The sequence below is a fragment of the Alosa sapidissima genome, chromosome 1, assembly GCF_018492685.1.
Source record: "Alosa sapidissima isolate fAloSap1 chromosome 1, fAloSap1.pri, whole genome shotgun sequence".
Classification (NCBI taxonomy): Eukaryota; Metazoa; Chordata; class Actinopteri; order Clupeiformes; family Clupeidae; genus Alosa; species Alosa sapidissima.
In genome coordinates this window covers 12,250,205-12,270,174 of record NC_055957.1, presented here as the reverse complement: position 1 = coordinate 12,270,174, position 19,970 = coordinate 12,250,205, and the positions used below count along the sequence as shown (strand labels likewise).

Here is a 19,970-nt window from a genome sequence, read left to right as displayed (position 1 = left end):
TATTCCTTTTCGGTTGTGCCATGAATGCAGCGGACACATTTTTATCCGAAACCCACACGGACAGAGATTTGCAGATGCGTTAATCTGCTTCTGGACTGACAACCGACATGACTTCTGGAAAAAGCTATATCCTTTTGGGAAAGCAGTGAAAGTTTCATGAAGCGCGCATTCACAAACAGTGCTGAGAAAACGCATGCCTTCAGCTACTTCAGAGTAGCTCTTCATTAAAATCCAATGTGAACAGCACACAGATACGTTGCACGGAGGTCAACAGAGACAGGCTGGACCAACAGGAGCTGGATAACAAAGCACAACTGCCTTGTGAACATGAAGGAGCAGGAATATATTATCCTTGTCAAAAACACCAACACTGCTTTCACTGTTAGCTGTATAAGACGAGTGACCAGCTATGCATAAACTTTTAAGCTATTGTACAAAACTGACAGGAGAAGTGACAAGAATCAATGATGACGAGGCTTTAACTGTTAGTTGATGCTTGACATTACATGCAGTGATGTGCAGTGTTACGTGTGGGTGGAACGGAATTTATGACCATCCACAGAGCTGAACACGAGGAACAAATGTTTGTTTTTAGTATGGAGCTAGGATGACCGAAAAATCAGAACTGCGACACTCTGACATCAATTTTAAGTGTCTCCTCTTCTGTCAGTTTTTCACTCATCGTATGATAGAAGAAGCAGTGAGAATCCGGTCTCCTCTATGTCAGAAACACACCTGTTTAAAAAGCCAATGCAAGGAACACAGCTGGGAGTAAGCACTAAGGTTATGCTTCATCGAGCCCAAAGCAATATTCTACAGAGCTCATTTCAGCTATTCACTGATAGGGATCACACCAGTGAGAGCACAGTGCAAAGTGTTTAAACATCAATTGACACCAGTAGAGATAGAGAGAGACAGTTAATGGGAGATGATGCCATTACAGGCACTGATGCAGATGTTTTAGAAAGGTTTGTGAGAAAAGAGCTAACTAGTGAGTCAGCTTTCTTTCACCAATTACATGCAAATGTTCTATCCAAAAGGTGTCAAAATTACATTCAAGCAGTCTAGTATTATTTATTATGACGTCAGCTCCAGGACTAGTTATACTGTTACACTACCAAGCGCCAAAACACAACAAGACTGCATTTCCAGGAAAATGCAAACAGACAAATGCCCACAAAGGAGAACACTCTACTTAGGTGTGCTTTTGAGCTCCAACATGATGACAAACTCAATCCACTAAGGGGCAAACTTCCCATCAGTGTAATCCATCTGGTGTTTTCAAGTGGGATGCTACTAAAATGTCAGAGATTTAAAAAAAAATGATTCAGCCTTGACTGATTGATTAATGAAACCAACATTTCGGTGATGGCCCTGGCAGACTAATTGCCGTGAGCTTCATTTGGCTCCCACAGCCTCACGGCCCTGAAATATGGTGGCAAGAGATTGTGACAAGTTTTCAGGAGTGGGATGTGCAGACTCCATTGCCTATGGTGCAATAACTGGCGTAGCACATGGTGTCATACTACACCACCATTCTGCCCTCACATATGCTATTCTCACTTTTGCCAGGATGTCCAAGCCCGCAGGGAGACGCAGAGTCCACTGGGAGGCAAAAGCAAAACAGCAAAAGTGCTTCGGCCGCAGAGCCCTGTGAGAAGATTCCCCTCCGAACAGACCCCTCGGTCACGTCCTCGCAGGTCACGCTGCACCTCTCCATTCCGTTCCTGACCCCGAAAAAAAAAAAAGAGGAGAGGGAATTCTGGCAAGCCGGCGCTGGCTCCGAGGCATATGCGTTCACTCATCTGTTGCTCTCCGCTGGCTTCCCAAAGCCCCCGTTTTGTGCGAGCGAACCATCTGGTGTCTCACCAAGCCGCAGTGGCAGGAGAGATGCTGCTGTGCCGCTATTGTGGTCCTGCCTTTTCACTTGGCAAAAGCAAGCACACAGGCAGGGGACAGCGTCCAGTCCTCTGGTCATCACAACTGCCAAAGGCTCGGAGTATTAAACAGTGAAACATGACGTTCCGAAAGGACAGGGAGAGTCATGTATAGCCACATCTTCGTGTGTGAGAACCTCATGTCTCCTGAGGGCTGAGGCTACAAACCTCTGACTCAGCTCACCTCCCTTTCATCTCCATGACAGACTGTGAAGGCTCCAAACCACACTCACACCGGTCTCTGTCTGTGGTTTCAGCTTCCTTGCTGGAAGCCTGTCTTGCATCATACAAATCTGAAAGGGAAGCCTTGAATATCATACAATAACACTCACTGAATATCAGTGAGAAATGGAATCTTCTTTTTTTAACTGAAAAAAGATCTGATTCTAAAATATCAGCTAAAGTATCATATTAGACCCATAACAACAACCAGATATGGATGATTAACAATAAATAGGAAAAGAACACGGACAATCTATTCAATGTATTTATATCAAATATGGCAGAATACCAGTCAAGGGAATTTAGAATGTACTTATAAGAGCAAGAGGGCCCCTGCCCCCACAAAGAGACCCATCAGTCAAGCGGGAGAGTGCGCCTTTGTCCAGACAGAACAATGGGACACATTCTGCTGCAACTTCTGTTCCTCTGTCACCACTAGAGCATAGTGTCAGATTCGCCATGCCCCTTTCCACTGTAGCACGGAAAGAATTGCCCAGTAAAAGCGCCAGCTGACCCAAAGAACTTGAACTCTTCGTCCTCTCCGCCATGCCATTTTAGCCACCCTGAATGTGCAGAGGTCAAGGCTGAGGTCAAAAAAGAGAGCAAGTCATTAGCGGATGTCACAAAGAAGCGCCGCAAAAGAAGCGCTGCAAAAATCCTGATCGAGTGAAATCACAAGTGTTAAAAAGAGACAAAGAGACATTGAGGGAAAAGCATGATCTCCATTGTTCTGACAAGCACTACAAGAGATCAGCCAGCAAAAGGAATTATTCAGACCGTTGAAAAAAACATTACTTATCACCACCACAGGGTTCTTTTAGTGCCTTTAAACTGATTTGTTACAAAAAACACAGGTGAGGATTCCAGACAGTCTTACAAATACCTGCCCAAAATCGAGTTTCAATTCAAGTGAAATTTGAACATTTCTTTACCTGTGGGGGCCACTGACCACGACAACATAACATAGCTGTGACAACTGAGAAAACTAAAATGTAAGAACCTCACACCTCATATTACTGACCAATGAGTAGAACACACAGCAAAATCATTACCCGTCAGATGACGTCACGTCATCATGCAGTCACAACCATTGACAATAGAGCTAATATCAGGACTTTCAGATTCACCTCTCAAGACTTCACAAAGATCTAAGACTGCAGCATCGGATGGGAAGGTACAGACCTCGTACTGAGCCCATCCCTACCTGAGGGCACATCCTGTTCTCTGTAGGCTATAGAGTAGAATGGAGATTAGAGGAGAAGGTGTTGAGTAGATGCAAGAAATGACAACTGAACATGGATGACAGCCTCTGCGGTCTATGGCTCAACAAAATAAAAAAAGGTTAGACATAAAAATAATTAGCATTAAGAAATGTTTATTAGCCTGACAGAGCCAACTTTGTCAGTGATAACTTGAACAGGTCTACTAGGTCTATAAACCATCTAATTTTGTTTGAGCTCATGTAACAATGGGCAGCAATCTTCATCTCATTGATGCTGGTGGGCTATTTCACTGAGACGACAAGTAAGGGATAATGCATAGAACGCCGGTCATTATCGGAAAATAAGTCCCGACAGGGCCCCGACCCACACGCTTATTACACGGCTACTTCCCAAAACGAAAAAATAAACTGTACATAATATGACTCTTTACATTTATTTGTTACCGTTTTGTTGTGGCTTTTGCTAAGAAACAAACAGATTGTAACACATACTGAACTTTCAAACATTCCGTCAACCGTCTGCTTTCACTTTTGAATGAAGTTCCATTGCAGGTAGTGACCGCACTACTTGCGGAGTGATATGAAAGACTTGAATCAGAGGCACAAAACCCATTTTCCTTGACAGCAGTCTGTAATACAAAATTATCAGACCTCTGAACATTGGGAAAGCCCTTCAAGTGAATGGAGCATTCTGCAGCATTATGAAGAGCCGTGTAATAAGATTAATAGAATGACTTGACTTCAGATTTTAGATGTTGTAGTGGATTAAACTGACCTCTAACCAAACTGATCTGGTCCTGAGAACATGGTGGAATTCAAGCAACACATATTTTTCATTGTCACCTTTAAGACTCATTTGCCCTCTCCAGAACTTCACTTCTTTCATTACCCATACAGTGCAAATGTTATCTGTAAAGAGAAAAAACACCCTGAGAGACATCCGGAAACTTTTAAAATGGTCTCAGATATGCCCAAGACTGACAGCCATGTAAAATGGAACACGCTCTCCTGCTAGAACAATTTAGCTAAAAATAAACCGTTATTACATTAGATTACATGAGCAGTTCAGAGATCTAGGTCTGCAGTGCCACAGTTTCCCTAAAAGCCTTTCCACTGCTGTCCCCTACTTGTTGCAGGTTTGAAAATGGCCTTCCCCTTGTCGAAATCAAAGCAGACTCCAAAAAAAAAAAAAAGGCTCTTTGTTAGGGAAGAAATAAACAGTAGGCGAAAAATGCATGCATGCATGAGTGAATCTTGCTGACTTTAAATCATTCAAATTCAACCTTATTAATGCACAACGTGATCAGCAGACCAAATAGAGACAAACCCTCTCACAATATTTGACCTCTCTCTTTTCTGATTGCATAGGATGTGTAACACAACAAGTGCATTAGTCACCGCATTAACTACATTGCAATCTCCAAGTGACCACAAAGGGCATTAGTATATACTGTATGGAGGCTATTCTTGCTAAACGTACCTGAGCTTAACAAGCTCCACTGACACTTGTGCGGCAGGGAGATGGGTGATGAGAGATGAGAGATGCGTGTGTGTGTGTGTGTGTGAGAGAGAAAGACCAATTTGTGTTGAAATCACCCAAAGGGAGCATAGCCAATTTTGCGATCAGACTTGCCTTGCTTCAAAAGGTGAGTGTGGCAGTGTTAAGAGTGAACCCAAATTACATTTGAGCAGTGTTTGTACCTGCTCCTTGGGAAATTCATGTCTCCATTTCAAATGAGGAATAAGACAGGCATGCCCCATCTTTAATAGCTTGCAAATAAAGCACAATGTAAAAAATTAGAGACTATTCTTGCAACAACAGATTTTAAAACAGAGGCAGAGAAACCAAGGTGTGTACATATACATTTTCTAAGGTTATTTTTTTAGTGTTTTCCACTTCTTAGTGGTCTTTAACAACTCACTGGTTCCTTAGCAACAAGCAGACAGCAATAATATACAATTGATGCAAAATTTGCAGTCCAGCTGTGGACATGAAGTTGGACATAAGACTTCCTGTTTAACTATGGCTAGATTCTGTAAAATCATTCCAGAAACAGCTTCCTACCACCAAAGAATTGACAGTAGACTGGTATGTATATGTTCACACCATACTTTATCTTGATGGTTTTGTTTTGTAAGACATAATCTACAACCAAAAAGTGTAGATTATTTACATTTTCTTGAATTTTTGTATTTTCAACACAAAGATGATCTATATAAATATGCAGGCCAGGGAAAAAAAATATATCAAATGTCAAAGAACATCCTCATACACCAGGACAGGATAATGTTTTAGTGTTATGCACATTTCAAAATGTCTAGCTAAAAACATGTTGCTATGTTTTTATGACACCAGCTGTGAAATTTAACTGAGATGAAATAGTGGAAAAGAACCTTTTACATTAAAGCAACAAGTTGCCCATAACCGCTTTCCGAATTATCCAATCACTCAAGCCAAATGTTTAATTGACCATGATAAGACAGGAAAGCCTGAACCAATTCCTCAGCAAAGGACACAGGAGCCATTTGCTTGTTCAATAGAAACAGGAAGCAATCAACTGATAAGAACAATTACCATAGCTTCAAACAGTCCTTACAAATGAACAACAACCCACTATCGTAACTCTCCATAACAGCATTTATCGTCACATGATCATCTGTACAGGACAGACACTTGTGTGTGACTTTCTACAGCCAGTAGAAACGATCCTCAGAAAGGAGATATGTTACAGTCTATTATACAGTTATTATGTCGTAGTCATGGTGATCACGTAATAATAGTTCCTTCATTCCGAGAAATATTTCTTCTTGATGAATAGCAAACTATGACTAAATCCATGAATTGCCTTTATGGAAATTGATAAATGAGATCTTCAATCACATTTCTTTCAATAATGATTTGTATAGGCTGGATTTGGGCCTGGAGCCAGTATGCATCAGTATGTGCGTGTGTGTGTGTGTCTGACCTGTTGAACGTGCTCCAGCAGTGCGGTTGAAGATTACTCTGACACCAGATCCACTTCAACTGAATTATTTACCAAGTGATCAAGCCTACCAGCACCTGCGGCTCACCACCCCATTCTCTAAGAGCACAATTAATATTTCCCCACAAATCACAGGCAATTCTAATCCATGTGGAACATGCAAATTAATTTGCGTTCACAATCTGTTTTTTTTCACTATATTTGCAACCAAATGTCAAAAACACTGTGTAACCATTGTATCTGATAACTAAAGTTAATAATGTCTAGGGATGAAAATTTAACCTCACGGTTATAGTGACCAAAATTATCACGGTTTTCGGTATTATCACGGTATTTCAAAAAGTGTGTTCAATATATTCAGAAAGCACTGATAGGCCTACACAAGTTGAAATAGTTTCAAAAAGTGTCCCGTTTTTTTTCTTCATGTTTAATTGGCCATGTGCTTATAGCTTAACTTACGCTACCATAACTTGGAGTTTGCTATTTCTGTTATTTGGATGCAATGAGTGAGACCAAAGTAAGCGTTCAAAATAAAACTTTAGGCTACTGTATTCTCCTGATAACGTGAGTGGAATGTAATCAACAGTGATAATCATGATGTTTGAAATGAAAACGGTAATTATTATCGTCAACATTTTTATCGCGGTTTACCATTATATCGGTAATCGTTACATCCCTAATAATGTCCATTCAGCCAACAATATAACAATTCACTAGTGAAGTTGCAAACCAGACCAATGGCCAATATCAACATATGATGTGTAAAGGCCGTAGCAACATTGTCAACATTCATTTGTGAAATGTAGGTTAATGTGGAAATCCAGTGATGTTCAGTGATAAAAGGTGATGCAGGAAGAAACTGGAAAGTCGCCTTTGCAGTTATATCATGAGGGCAATCTGAAACAGCCACAGATATGCAATGCAAATGGAGACATAGCCGCCCAAACGGTCAACTTGAACCAAAAGGTTCACACTTATGGTGCTATTCAAATTAAACCCATGCCCAATGGTAATTTCACTGCCACTGTAAATGTAATTTCACTGTCACTGTAAAAGCCTCTGCTTTTACCAAGTAGTCTCTAGGCCTAATTATCTCCAAATCTAATCTTGTACCATCCTTCTGCCTACTGTACACCGATGAACTGCTAGCACACAATAGACCAATTACGAGAACCTGGATTTTGTCTTCCCAAAACAAATCTGCCAAGCTATACTAAACAATTGCAGACAAGGCCATACAAGAGGGAAGGGTCAGAATGCAGCCACACTTGAAAAATGAAGTCTGACAGACATTTATGTTTGGAGTGGAACTACAAGCAAAAGAACCTGAAGGAGAGCCAGAATCACTCAGAGCAATGTGGCCCATCATGTAAAACTCAACAAAACAAAAGAGGCCTGGTCAGGAATCTATGAGTTCATGATTGAAATCCAACACAATATGAACAATATGTGAATACTTGAGGAGTCAATCCCTCACATGAAAGACCCTATCAATCCCTCTAATCAACTTATTTGTCTGAGGTTGTATGCAAAATATCTGAATTTTAAAAGGGAGATATTTAGCCTACCCCTTACAGCTTCCACCATGCTTGTATCTTAATGGATTAAGGCACTCTTGCCAACAATGGCTTAAATCTGATCGGATCAGATTTTTAGAGATTTCTTTATCTCCAAATTAGAGTTGGAGACAAGTTAGGCATTTTAAAAAGCTTATAAGATCAGCAAGATTATTCCACCTCCAAAACACACTGTACCATATTTTGCCTTCTGTCTTTCTTTGTGTTCAACAGAATGACAGACTTGAGAATGCCAACACTGGAATATAGTTTGACACTGAAACGTCTCAAACACTATTTGTTGAAGTGCAGTGCCATTACGGTATATGGTCACAATTCACTGTAACTACAATGGAAACCAGTAATCACTGGTGAATTTGAAGCACATTGATAACTACAGCTCTTGGCTTGGCTTACTGCTTTGACTGAAAGTCATATGATGCAGATCTTCAACTATATCTTCAAACTGCAGCATTTCACACAAAATTGTTACAATAAGTTAGTTTTGGATGAACACTTTCATGGGTGGATTCTAATAACCACGGTTTAGGGGCTTTGACTGGATCCCAAACGTCACTGTAGGCTGCTCTTCAGCACAGTACGACACCTCAACGTCGATACACTATTACACCCTATAATATGAGATCATAACTATTTCAGTTGATTGTTTCGGGTGTAAAACAACTGCGCCTTCTGGATGTGTTTTTTTTTGTGAGCTTAGGTACTCTAGTCAAACATTCTCTCCCACCTTCTACACCTCCACAATATCAGACATGCCATTTGCCCACGTTATTAAAATGTGGAGGACTAACTGGCTAACAGTACAAGCCAGTACAACAGGATCTCAGCAAATACAGTTTCCAGTATATGATGCCAGCAGATATAGCCTACGCTATGGCAGCTGGGTTTCTGTTTAGACACCAGTGATAGCCTGCTAAAGTGAAAGCTGACACCATTTCCCACTACGTGTTTTGCCATGAACTTCCCAACCAATGGAAGATTTCATTCATGCAAGCCTATAGGTTTCCAAATCGTCTGAATCATTCTTATAGCATATCCTTACTACATTTTATAGCATTGACTTCAGATAGTGGGTACGGCTATAATAACAACATGTCAGGAAAATGTCTGTTGTGTACAAATCAATGTTCGCTACAATATTTGGAAACAAAGCAGCCTTGGGTAAATAAATCAAATGTGGTAGTAGCCTACACATGCAGCACGCCACTCCTTGTAGCCTACTTTTCTGTAATCACTAGGCTATAGGTTTGCTGTGTTTCTTCAAATGATGTGGCCTGCCATGCCACTGTTACTATTGTCTTTAAGCCTACAATTACTATCGACTGACACCAATTACATGCGCAACTGATGCCAGGAAATTTTCCATGCTTACCTTCAATGGAGATAACGTGCTCTCGGATCTGATTCTGAAGGGCCAGGTCATCTATGCGCTCGATCAAGTCGTAAATTGCATAAATGTTCGGGTGGACGGACTCGAACCTATGGATTTCTGCCCTTATGGCTGCGGAGTTGGACAGGACAAACTGGGAGCCAGACGGGCCAGATTGGGCAGCTGGGCCTGATACGGTTCCCGAGCCAAACTGACCCGCCCCTGAGCTTGCAGACGATCCGGATCCGAACTGGGGTGGAACGGACTGGGGCACCGGTACTGGAACAGGCGCTGGGACGGTGCCTGGGGTGGGCATGGCCGGTTGCGACTGCTGGGAGATACCGGAGACCGACACGGATACAGGGACACTCGACTGGAAATTCATCGCGCTGTGAACAAGGAACTCTTCGGAATCAAAGATTTTACCCGCTGAGATTTTCAGCAACACTGAAAGTCGAGAAAGAAGAAAGAAGTCCGGTATTCACTGATCTACAATCGAGGAGGTCCTTTGATGCATCAATACTCAGTCTCCGACTGCAACAAAACCGCGGTTCTACCTCATATTATCAAGGCGTGATTTTGGACCATTTTCCCCACTACAATGGGGTCTTTAGCCGTGTCCTGCTGTTTACAGTGGTTAGCTAGGCAAAATGTCTGTCAAATGGACACTCCTTTCTGAGCTATCCGATCTATTTCCTGATCAATTTAAATATTTTCAGCTGCTTCCTTCCAGAAGCAGACAATGAGTCCAGCTAATGCAGCACGCGTTGGTCCCATTGACTGGATGCAATGTTTCTGCATTAAAATCAAAACGCGTTTGAATCCCTCTTGGTCTTAGTGGTCCCTCCCCGGTCCCCTCCTCCGCATGCTGCAACGTCACACATCACGTAATTGGGTATCAGTTGGGGGGGAGGGTGTAGTTCGATTGGATATCTGTGATGGAGAAAAGATGCAACGTGCACATCACTATGTGATACCCAATGATTATGCAACCAAATACTTTAATTTGTGTCAACTTTATCGACTTGATAAGCAGTTCTCCGGGGTTAGGCCTACTATAATTTAACTATATAAACTATAAACATTTTCCTAGGCAGCAGTGTGTTTTTGAATGCGCTATGTCCATGACTTCTGTTTGGTACAGATGCTTCCAAAATTCTATTCAATGTTGAGAGGTCTACCTAGCATCATTAACCCTTATAAACAGGTTATGTTATGGTTATGGTTGGATTTGGCAGACGCCTTTGTCCAAAGCGACACATAAATACAAAACAACATAATATTTAAAATTGAACAGGGAACAGATTAGAATGTTGGTCAAATATAATAAGGAGAATAGTAATAATACACAACAATATTAATTCAATCAATAGCCTAATAAAATAAGCAATGAAAATGAGGGGAAAAGCAATAATAAAACAATAATGTCGATTCAATCAATAATATAAAAACAATGACATGGTAAGACTACATTAAGGAGAATATCAATAATAAACAATAATGTCAAATTAATCAACAGCCTAATGAAAATAAAACAATATTATACAAACCATAACACATAAGCGCTTAAACAACTAAGTACATGTTGAACAGGAATGTCTTTAGTCCCCTCTTAAACGACCAAAAACTACCACAGGAACGGAGAGCACTGGGCAACTCATTCCACCAACATGGAACCACTGAGGAATAGAGTCTTGAATTAGTCCTAGTTTTTATGACTGGTCGACATAACAGACGCTCATCAGAAGACCGCAGTGGGCGGTTGGGGATGTAAGGCTTGATTATTGAATTAAAATAACTAGGAGCAGATCCAGTCAGTGTCCTATAGGCCAAAGTGAGAGATTTAAATTTAATTCTGGCTACTATAGGGAGCCAATTGCTTATAAAACAGCATTTGTTATTTCAGGGCATGGCTGAATCTTTCATTAGTAGGCTACTGTCAGATTTACATGAACTAAGGTTATATCACAACAGAACACTTTCTTTTATCAATGCTCACACTGCAATTGTTATTGTCATGATTGCTGATCATATCCCTTCACTCAAAACGGTGTAGACGATAATATGTTTCACTGTGCGACAAAACACTGATAGGACTAGTTTTCACCCTAAAAGAAATACATTGTGCAATCATAACTCATACTATAAAGCCTGTTTGACCAGAAATGTACCTGATGACCCAGTGACATCTATTCAGATTTTAGTTGATTAGATCTAGTGTGCAGATTTTTTTTTATTTTTGCCTTTGTTTTTCCATTCAGCTGTTTTATATAACTTCCTACACTTACCCCCTCGCACTATGTCTGGTCAAAATGAAAGCTTAGTTATGAGGCTGGACAATAAGGGTATTGATTAGCAGATTAATAGATTTTATTGACTTACGTAGATACAAAAGTGTTTGACAAATACATAAATATTGCAGGTGCAGGAAGTACTGTAGGCCTATTTGTGTCAGTACAAAAATGATTCTGAAAGCATGAGAAATTCAATTGACTTTCCCAATATCACTGCTCACTCACTATGAAAAACATCTCTGTGTGAGCCTTTTTATATCTTTGAGTCTTCCAAGTCAAACAATAATAATAATAAAAACCAAGTCTCACCAAATACACTGAAACGACCAAGTTGTTCTTAGCAGGTTGAAATCTACAAAGTCGAGATGCAGAAGTGAAATAAGGAAAATGTGTAAATATACAGACCAAAGCTGTATGGCTTTTGTATTGTGCCTATAACTCTAGACTGTATTGTGTCATCCTGGATTTCAAATGCAACTGACCCAGTATTAAAGAGAGCCAAGGCTTGAGAGGAGAAAAGAGACACCTACTGGTTTTCCTACACTACACCCATTTTGCAGAGGCCATGCGCCTCAGAAGGGCTGCAGATTCCAGTGACTAATGGAGTTCAAGGTCAGACACTGAGACCCCTACAACACAAACATTTGGAGAGGCACTCTAAAAGACAACTGAGTCAACATAGTGAACACACATACAATAGCTAACAATAACTTCAGTAATGCAGTGAATCTTAGTATTCATTCATACATGTGTTTTATTGTTGTGTGGTCAAACCTACTGTATGTGTAGTGTGGTGACCGTAATTAGACTATCTGATCTTATTCTTTGCCATAATTACAGTACGACTGTCCTGAAGACAAACTGCTCTCTTTATGCAAACAAGCTTAATGAATCATTTTTACTTCATATCCTGGACGGCAGGTGGGAATGACACATGTATTTAGCCTGTCTGTTCTTCACAGCCTGTCTGTTCTTCAAAATACATTTTGAGATGATACCAAAACTAGTTGCATGATGAAAGAATATTTTCAGAATTGTTGCATCGAGTTTAAATCATCCTTTGATGTTATGTGTTGTTTGTTGTTTCATAGCATGATTGCAAATTACCACTCAAAGTAATCTTCAGGAGAGCAATGCTTGGTTTTCTCAATCTAGAAATGAGATGACATTAATACATCATACTGTAATATAATACTTCACTTTTGGCAGAACTGGACTGTTGAATTCCTATCAGGGTGAGAAATATTTTTTTTTAACATTTTACTGTAGATACTTTGAAATAATTTACCACTACTTGTATAGATTATTTTATATTCTATGGTGTTTTTTATTCACAACATGCACATTTAGCTGCTTTTGGCTTCAGTAGTTAAGTTGTTAGGTCACCAAATGCCTTGCAGTCTGATGACACACCACAGAAATGACCTAATGTTTTAGAGGGTGTTGTAGAGGAGCCTGTAAATAAGACTGCACTCCTTAGAGACGCCTGTGGATAAAAGAGGCTTACCAAGTGTATAACATTGACAGTATCTAATTTGTTCTGACAGCATATGCAGATTTCAAATGAACACAAATCCCTACTTTCAAAGGCAGAACATCCCAAGATAGTGCTGATGCTGCACCAATTGTTCAGAAAGATTGTTAAGATTATGGAACACCAGGGGAATGGCTGGATATTTTCGACTCGAGGACCCTTGATAATTTTGCAGTCCAAAAAAGCTATGCAGAAAGCAGTATAATGATTTGCTTCTCCACTGCAAAGGCTAGACAATAACTACATAAGCATTCTCCATAAGATACTGTTGACAGTTGTGAGTGCATTATATTTTGTAAATGCATTAGCCTTTTAAGCAGGTTTAGGTGTTGCATTAGCCTTTTAGGTTAGGTTTAGGCAGTTTAGGAGTTGTAAAAACAGCAGAGATGTACAGCGTAGTAACTGCAGTACAGATTTGTAAAGGACGATCACACATGATCCACTACAAATTCATTTAAAACAGCTCTGAATGTTATGAAAGCAGAGTTGAGGGAGACATATGCTGCCAAAGGGTCAGCTCTCCCATTTTTTTTGGCATCAGTGATCTCTAAGCCACGGTGATGTGCAAACCTGAGTGGCCCAGAGGTGGGTTTGGTGGTCAAGGCATCCACACCCGTATAGCCCAATAAGTTCACATTTAAAGCTGCAGTTGGCAAGATTTTTTTGATCATATTCACTGAAACCCACACTATGCTCCGACCAGTGGCGATTGCTGCTCTTTGGAACAGGGGAAGCTCTGATAAAACTGGTAAATTATTAAATTAATATTATTAAGGTGCTATATTGTTCTTTGAGGGCAAAAAATATCCCAAAACCCAGAATAGGCCAAACAAACAGTAGGCTATAGAGTTGTTGGCATGGCATCATCATGTAGCCTAGCCTGCACCGTTATATAGCGCGCTACCTAACTTAGCCTAAATACACAACAGAAACAAAAGCAAGTCACAAACTCTGTAACTCCACATTACGGTTTTATTTACAGTATGCTATTTACAAAGACAAATAGAAACAGACTGTATTGCTCCCACATTATGAGAATTTGAGCTGCAATTTGCCTTGCCTCTTGCTTCACCTGTCAACACTAACGTTAACGAATCCCTTGAACTTGAACCACTTCCTGTCAGATCGCGACATATGCTGTCAATCAAAAAGAGTCCAGCCTCTTTGACGATTCCTCCAATCATCATACAGAAGCTCGGCGTCCAGGCCATCACTCCCAGAGACGCCGGGCTTCCCTGGAAATGACGATTTTGTGGCGCTTGTCCAATAAAGGTGTAGCTTTTCTGCACTGAGATCAGCCCACTCTGTAAGTGCCCCCAGTGAAGCCGAGCATCTATGGGTTTTTTGATGGATCATCCGTGATATTTTAGAGGAGGCTGAGCTTCCCCTGTAGTCTTAGATCGCCTCTGGCTCCTACAGAACAACATAAATCAGCCGGTTTTAGAAAAAAAAACGCACTTCTACCTCCACCTAGAGCCTGTTATTGGTGGTAGTGGGGGAGGGGCATGAGAGTTGTAAACATTCAAAATTTTGGCAATCTGTCAGACTTGCCAACTGCAGCTTTAACTTGTTCCTTTTTATTTTGCACACTGACCCAGGGACAGTGTCATCAGGGCGTGTGGCATTTCCACTGATATGCTGATAACACTCAGCTGTGTCTTCTGATGACATTGGACCAATCGACTCACTTGTTTAATGTACTTTTAGATATAAAGACCTGGATGTCATAGATGTTTTTTAGATTTGCTGCTCAATTAAAACCAACAGAAGTATTTATCATTGGCTGAGAGGCTCAAGGAGAGAGACCAAGCCCCAAACTAACTGCAAATAAAAACTAAAGAATTCTAGGAATGGTCATTTCAAGGCCCATGTGCAGAATGTCAGCAACATGATGCTGGTGATGCTGCTTCGATGTTAAGTTATGTAGGGGACACAGAGAAGCGTTAGACAGAAACTGTGTGTGTGTGCTCACTAAGGGGATAACATGGAATACTGGACAGAGGCCAGGTGAGGTTTTTTGCACCTCTCCAGGTGACAAATTTATGAGATAAAATGTATTATTTAAAAAAAGCTAATTTGTCAAGGTCACTTGAGAATCGTCTAGAAGCTACTGCAAGTATTGCAAATGTACTTGCCATTGCATGCAGTTGTCTCGCAGAACACAGGCTAAGTTTTTTTCTCACCTAGGTCAGGTTCAAGAAACCTTGGGCAGGTATTGGATAGAAAGTGGAGTAGGAGGGAAGGGTGCAGAGAAAGGAGCTGATAAATCCATACATGATGTCCATCAGTCAGGGTTAAAGGCATACTATGCAAGATTTACACTTTTATGAAGCCAATTTGATGGTAAATTAACTTGTAATAGGCAAATCGTTCACCTAGCATAGATATACAGCATAGACGTAGCGAGTCCCGAGAAAACCAGCCATGCAACTTCCAAGAGTGGCACGCCGCCAAAACTCGCCAAAATAAATACATCGCGACTCCAGAGGGAGCTCTAAACTCCTAAATACCTAAACCTACACAGTATACCTTTAAACATTCAGTATTAGCATACAGTAATTTCCTGTGTATTAGCCGCATTCTGTATAAACCGCATTACAGTGTTTTATGCAAATTAAAAACACAAAACCATATTAATACTAACATTAACTGACCCCGTGTATTAACCTCATAGCTGAAGACATTTGTAAAGTCAATGTATAAACATAGTTGGGAAATTACGGTACATGGGGTAGGTGATGACCTGCATTGGTTGTGCAACAACATAGTGGACATTGTGCTAATAAGGTTATTTGAATTGTGCATTATGTTGTCCTTTCCATATTGAAGAATAACTTTGGCATTTGATCTCTGTCACCTTGATTTCAATACCTTATTGAAACAGGCCATAGATTACTGCTTGAATGTTCATAGGCATCCTACGTTAAATTAGTTTCATTTCAAGGTTGGGTTTTCCCTCATTGATTTCATTGCGAGACCAAGTTAAACTGCCAAAAGATTTATTTTATGCCTCTTTTTACTTAACTTTACCAGGGGCGCCAATTAATGTGGAGGGTGTTCTAAGTGACATAAAAAACCTTGATTTTAAAAAGTAATCTTCCTGCTTGTGGCATATCTGGTCTAAACAGAAGCGGCCTCTGACACCCACGTGGTGTGCCGAGAGGCTAGCTTCAGAGAAAGCAACTACCTTTGTCAGTCTGGTGAACCTGTGTGATAGTCTCACTGCCTTCTCCTTGTTTGGGTATCTTGCTGCCCATAACAGAAACGACCTGTGATTTACTGGACTGGGCAGGAAATAGACCCCAGCCTATCTCAATAGGAGTGACAACAGGAGTGTGGTCTGAAACAATGGAGGAAATCTTACTCTGCTTTGGTTTGATTGATGTTGTGAAAATATGAAGGTGCCCTCCAGCCATAACAGTGCATCTGTAAAGGCTGTGAATGCTTTCAGAGATGAGCAGCACATCATGCAAGGTGAATGATATGTCCATTTAGGACTGCACTCTGTTAGAGTCCAAGTCATCCTCTGTGTCATCTGAGGCCAACTCAATCAGAATAGTTGGCATCAGTAGTTGTAAGCTACTCTTCGTATGAGAGTGCACCCTACAATGCAATTCATCGCCAGGGAGCCAACATATGTACCACTTTATGTGCAAAACACAAACACACACACACACACACACAAATGTTACTTAACAGCCAAACATTTGTAATTGTGCTTCCATCCCTGAAATGGGCACCTAAATAAAAGTCCTGTCTGACAACTGATAATACCAGCACTGTCAATACCAGCCTTTTAGGTATTGCTGCCAGTGGTGTGACAGTGCATCTGTGTCAGTGTAAATGGAAGGCAGCATTGAGCTGCATCACAGACAAAGCATAATTTGTATGGGACCATATTGTTCTGTATTGCATATATTAGAGATATTTGGACAATTTAAATCTATAAATTGCAGCCTATCTAAGCCAGTTTTGCATCACATGGTCAGTCCATACCAGACCTTTGTATTCACCTCACATGCTCTTTCATTTTTACATTTCTGTGAGTGATTTTTATGTGTGTGAGATATACAGTATGTGTGTATGTGTGTTTGTTGTGTTATGGTTGTATAAGCTACTGGATGCCTAAAATTTCCCTTGAGGTCAAGGACCCCGAAACAAAATTACAAAGAAAACATGGCAAAAAGAAATGTCGACGCGGCAAAAGACCCTTGAAGAAGTCGATATGCAACTTGGAGCCTACACAGGAGTTGAACGTGATCAACTTATCGGGTAAGCCCATTTCAGATACTTGTAGTTCAGTCCTTTCAAAAGGCCTGTCTTTTGTTCCGACAACTCAATGCAATGACTTTAACACCTACATAGACATACAACGATTTTTTCGTAACCTGAGGCTTAAGGAATTCTTTAATGGCAACACATCTAGGCCTACTTTAACCTATGACAACGCTGGCTCTAGTAGGCCCACTGGTTCTAAGGATGTTACCGCCCTCCAGGTGGAGGTGGATATATCGACGTCAATGCTACAGCCTACATCATCTGTTGGTACTACGGGATCCTCAGAATCATCCCAAGATGAACCTGAACACACATCAATGCAATCAAGGACTCGATTCAGAGGTAAATCCTACTTTATACCTCCAAAACATAGAAACCCTTCTCTGGATACATTTTGCAGATTGGTTGAACATGACTTAACGACTGCAACACGCAACAAAACAGATTATAAAGTTAGAAATAACTTAACTAGAATTCAAAGGCAAGAATTGAGGACGTTACAAGAGGATAAAGATTTGATTATTCAAAGTGCAGATAAAGGCGGGGCTATTGTGATCTTAAACCGTGATTGTTACGTGAGGGAAATACAGAACCAGCTGAAAGGAAATTGGAATCTGACCCTACCTTGAAATTCAGGAACCAGCTGCATGAGAAATTAAACCAACAAATGGAGATGGGACATAAACAAACATGAACATGCATACATGAAGGTGAATTACCCTATTACTCCAGTCTTCTACACTCTCCCTAAAATCCATAAAGTATTTACAGATACACCACCTGGACGCCCCATTGTTGCGGCTATTGGCTCCCTGACTGAAAAAATCTCATCATTTGTAGACCATACTTTACAATCTTTGGTCGTCTCACTCCCTTCATATGTGAAAGATTGCATGGACTTTATCAAAATGATCCAGTCTGTAAAATTGAAAAATTCCCAACAATTCCTGGTAACAATGGACATTGAATCTTGTGTGTACACAAATGTCCCCTTCCAGGGTGGCTTACAGGCTACACATTTTTTCTTGGAAAAAAGGTCTATCAATAGCCCAAAAACAACCTCCTGCTGAACGTCAGCAAGACCAAAGAGATTGTTGTTGACTTCCGGAGAGGTCACACCCAACACCTGCCACTGACCATCGACGGTGCTGTGGTGGAGAGAGCGAGCAGCACCAAATTCCTGGGGGTGCACATCAGTGAAGACCTCTCCTGGACCACCAACACTGCATCACTGGCGAAGAGAGCTCAGCGCCGCCTGTACTTCCTGCGGAAACTCAGGCGAGCAAGTGCTCCACCAGCCATCATGACCACATTCTACCGAGGCACCATTGAGAGCATCCTCTCCAGCTGTATCGCTGTGTGGGGCGGAAGCTGCACTGAATACAACAGGAAAGCCCTGCAGCGCATAGTGAACACAGCTGGAAGGATTATTGGTGCTTCACTCCCCTCCCTGAAGGACATTTACACCACCCACCTCACCCGCAAGGCGACCAAAATTGTGAGTGATGCAAGTCACCCCGCTCACAATCTGTTTGATCTACTGCCCTCTGGGAAGAGGTACAGAAGCCTGCGCTCCCGCACTACCAGACTCACCAACAGCTTCATACACCAAGCTGTAAGGATGCTGAACTCTCTCCCTCCTCTCCCCCCTCCACCCTCAGCTACATAACATCCTGGACATTGGACCCAAAATGGCCGCCTGCACTACTCCACTTGCACACTTGCACACTTGCACACTTGTACACTTTACAACTTGGTGTTGTCCTGAAAACACAACACTTCTGCTGCTCTTACATAACTTGCACCACTATGCCACTTTCTTTCTTACTTAGGTCAAACAGAACTACCCAAGCCTTTTATTGGCCTGACTTTGCACTAGTATTTTATTGACTGTCTATGCACAATTTCAACCAAATTTTGCTGCTCTTATTTTTTCATTATTATATGTGCCCTCTTATTTACTTATTTACTTACTTTTTTGTTTACTTGAATGTTATGTTTGTCTGTGGACCTAAATTGGTAAAATATGTCTAGTCTTCACCGTGGGATAGTGAGAAACGTAATTTCGATCTCTTTGTATGTCTGGAACATGTGAAGAAATTGACAATAAAGCTGACTTTGACTTTGACTTTGACTTTGAATGCCTTCTTGATCTGATTGAGTGTGTCCTAACATATAACTATTTCTTATTTGGCACTGATTTCTATGTCCAGATCTCTGGTGTGACGATGGGATCTAAAATGTCCCCCAGCTTTGCATCTCTCTACGTGGGACTGTTCAAATCAGAGGTGATCTTCGACACACAAAAGAATCCCTACATACAGAACATATCCTATTGGAATATGGTACCTGGACGATATATTTTTCATATGGGAAGGGGATGAGACCCAACTAAAAGAATTTCATAAATACATGTGTGAAAGTAATCAACATCTAAATTTCACCATGTCTGTGGATGAGTCAAAAATGAACTTTTTGGACATCTTAGTAATAAGGGAAGGAAATACTCTAAAAACTGATCTGTATTGTAAGAGCACTGATAGAAACTCTTTA

General features: G+C 40.9%; 1 protein-coding gene across 1 annotated transcript in view; it reads right to left on the bottom strand.

Moving 5' to 3' along the window:
• The window catches only part of agap3 (ArfGAP with GTPase domain, ankyrin repeat and PH domain 3), a 130,237-nt gene extending 120,092 nt beyond the window's left edge, over positions 1-10,145 (bottom strand). The window contains 1 exon segment of the mRNA XM_042076974.1: positions 9,315-10,145. Within this exon segment, the coding sequence (XP_041932908.1) occupies positions 9,315-9,696 (382 nt within the window). The 5' untranslated portion in view covers positions 9,697-10,145.
• Between the last annotated feature and the right edge of the window lie 9,825 nt (positions 10,146-19,970).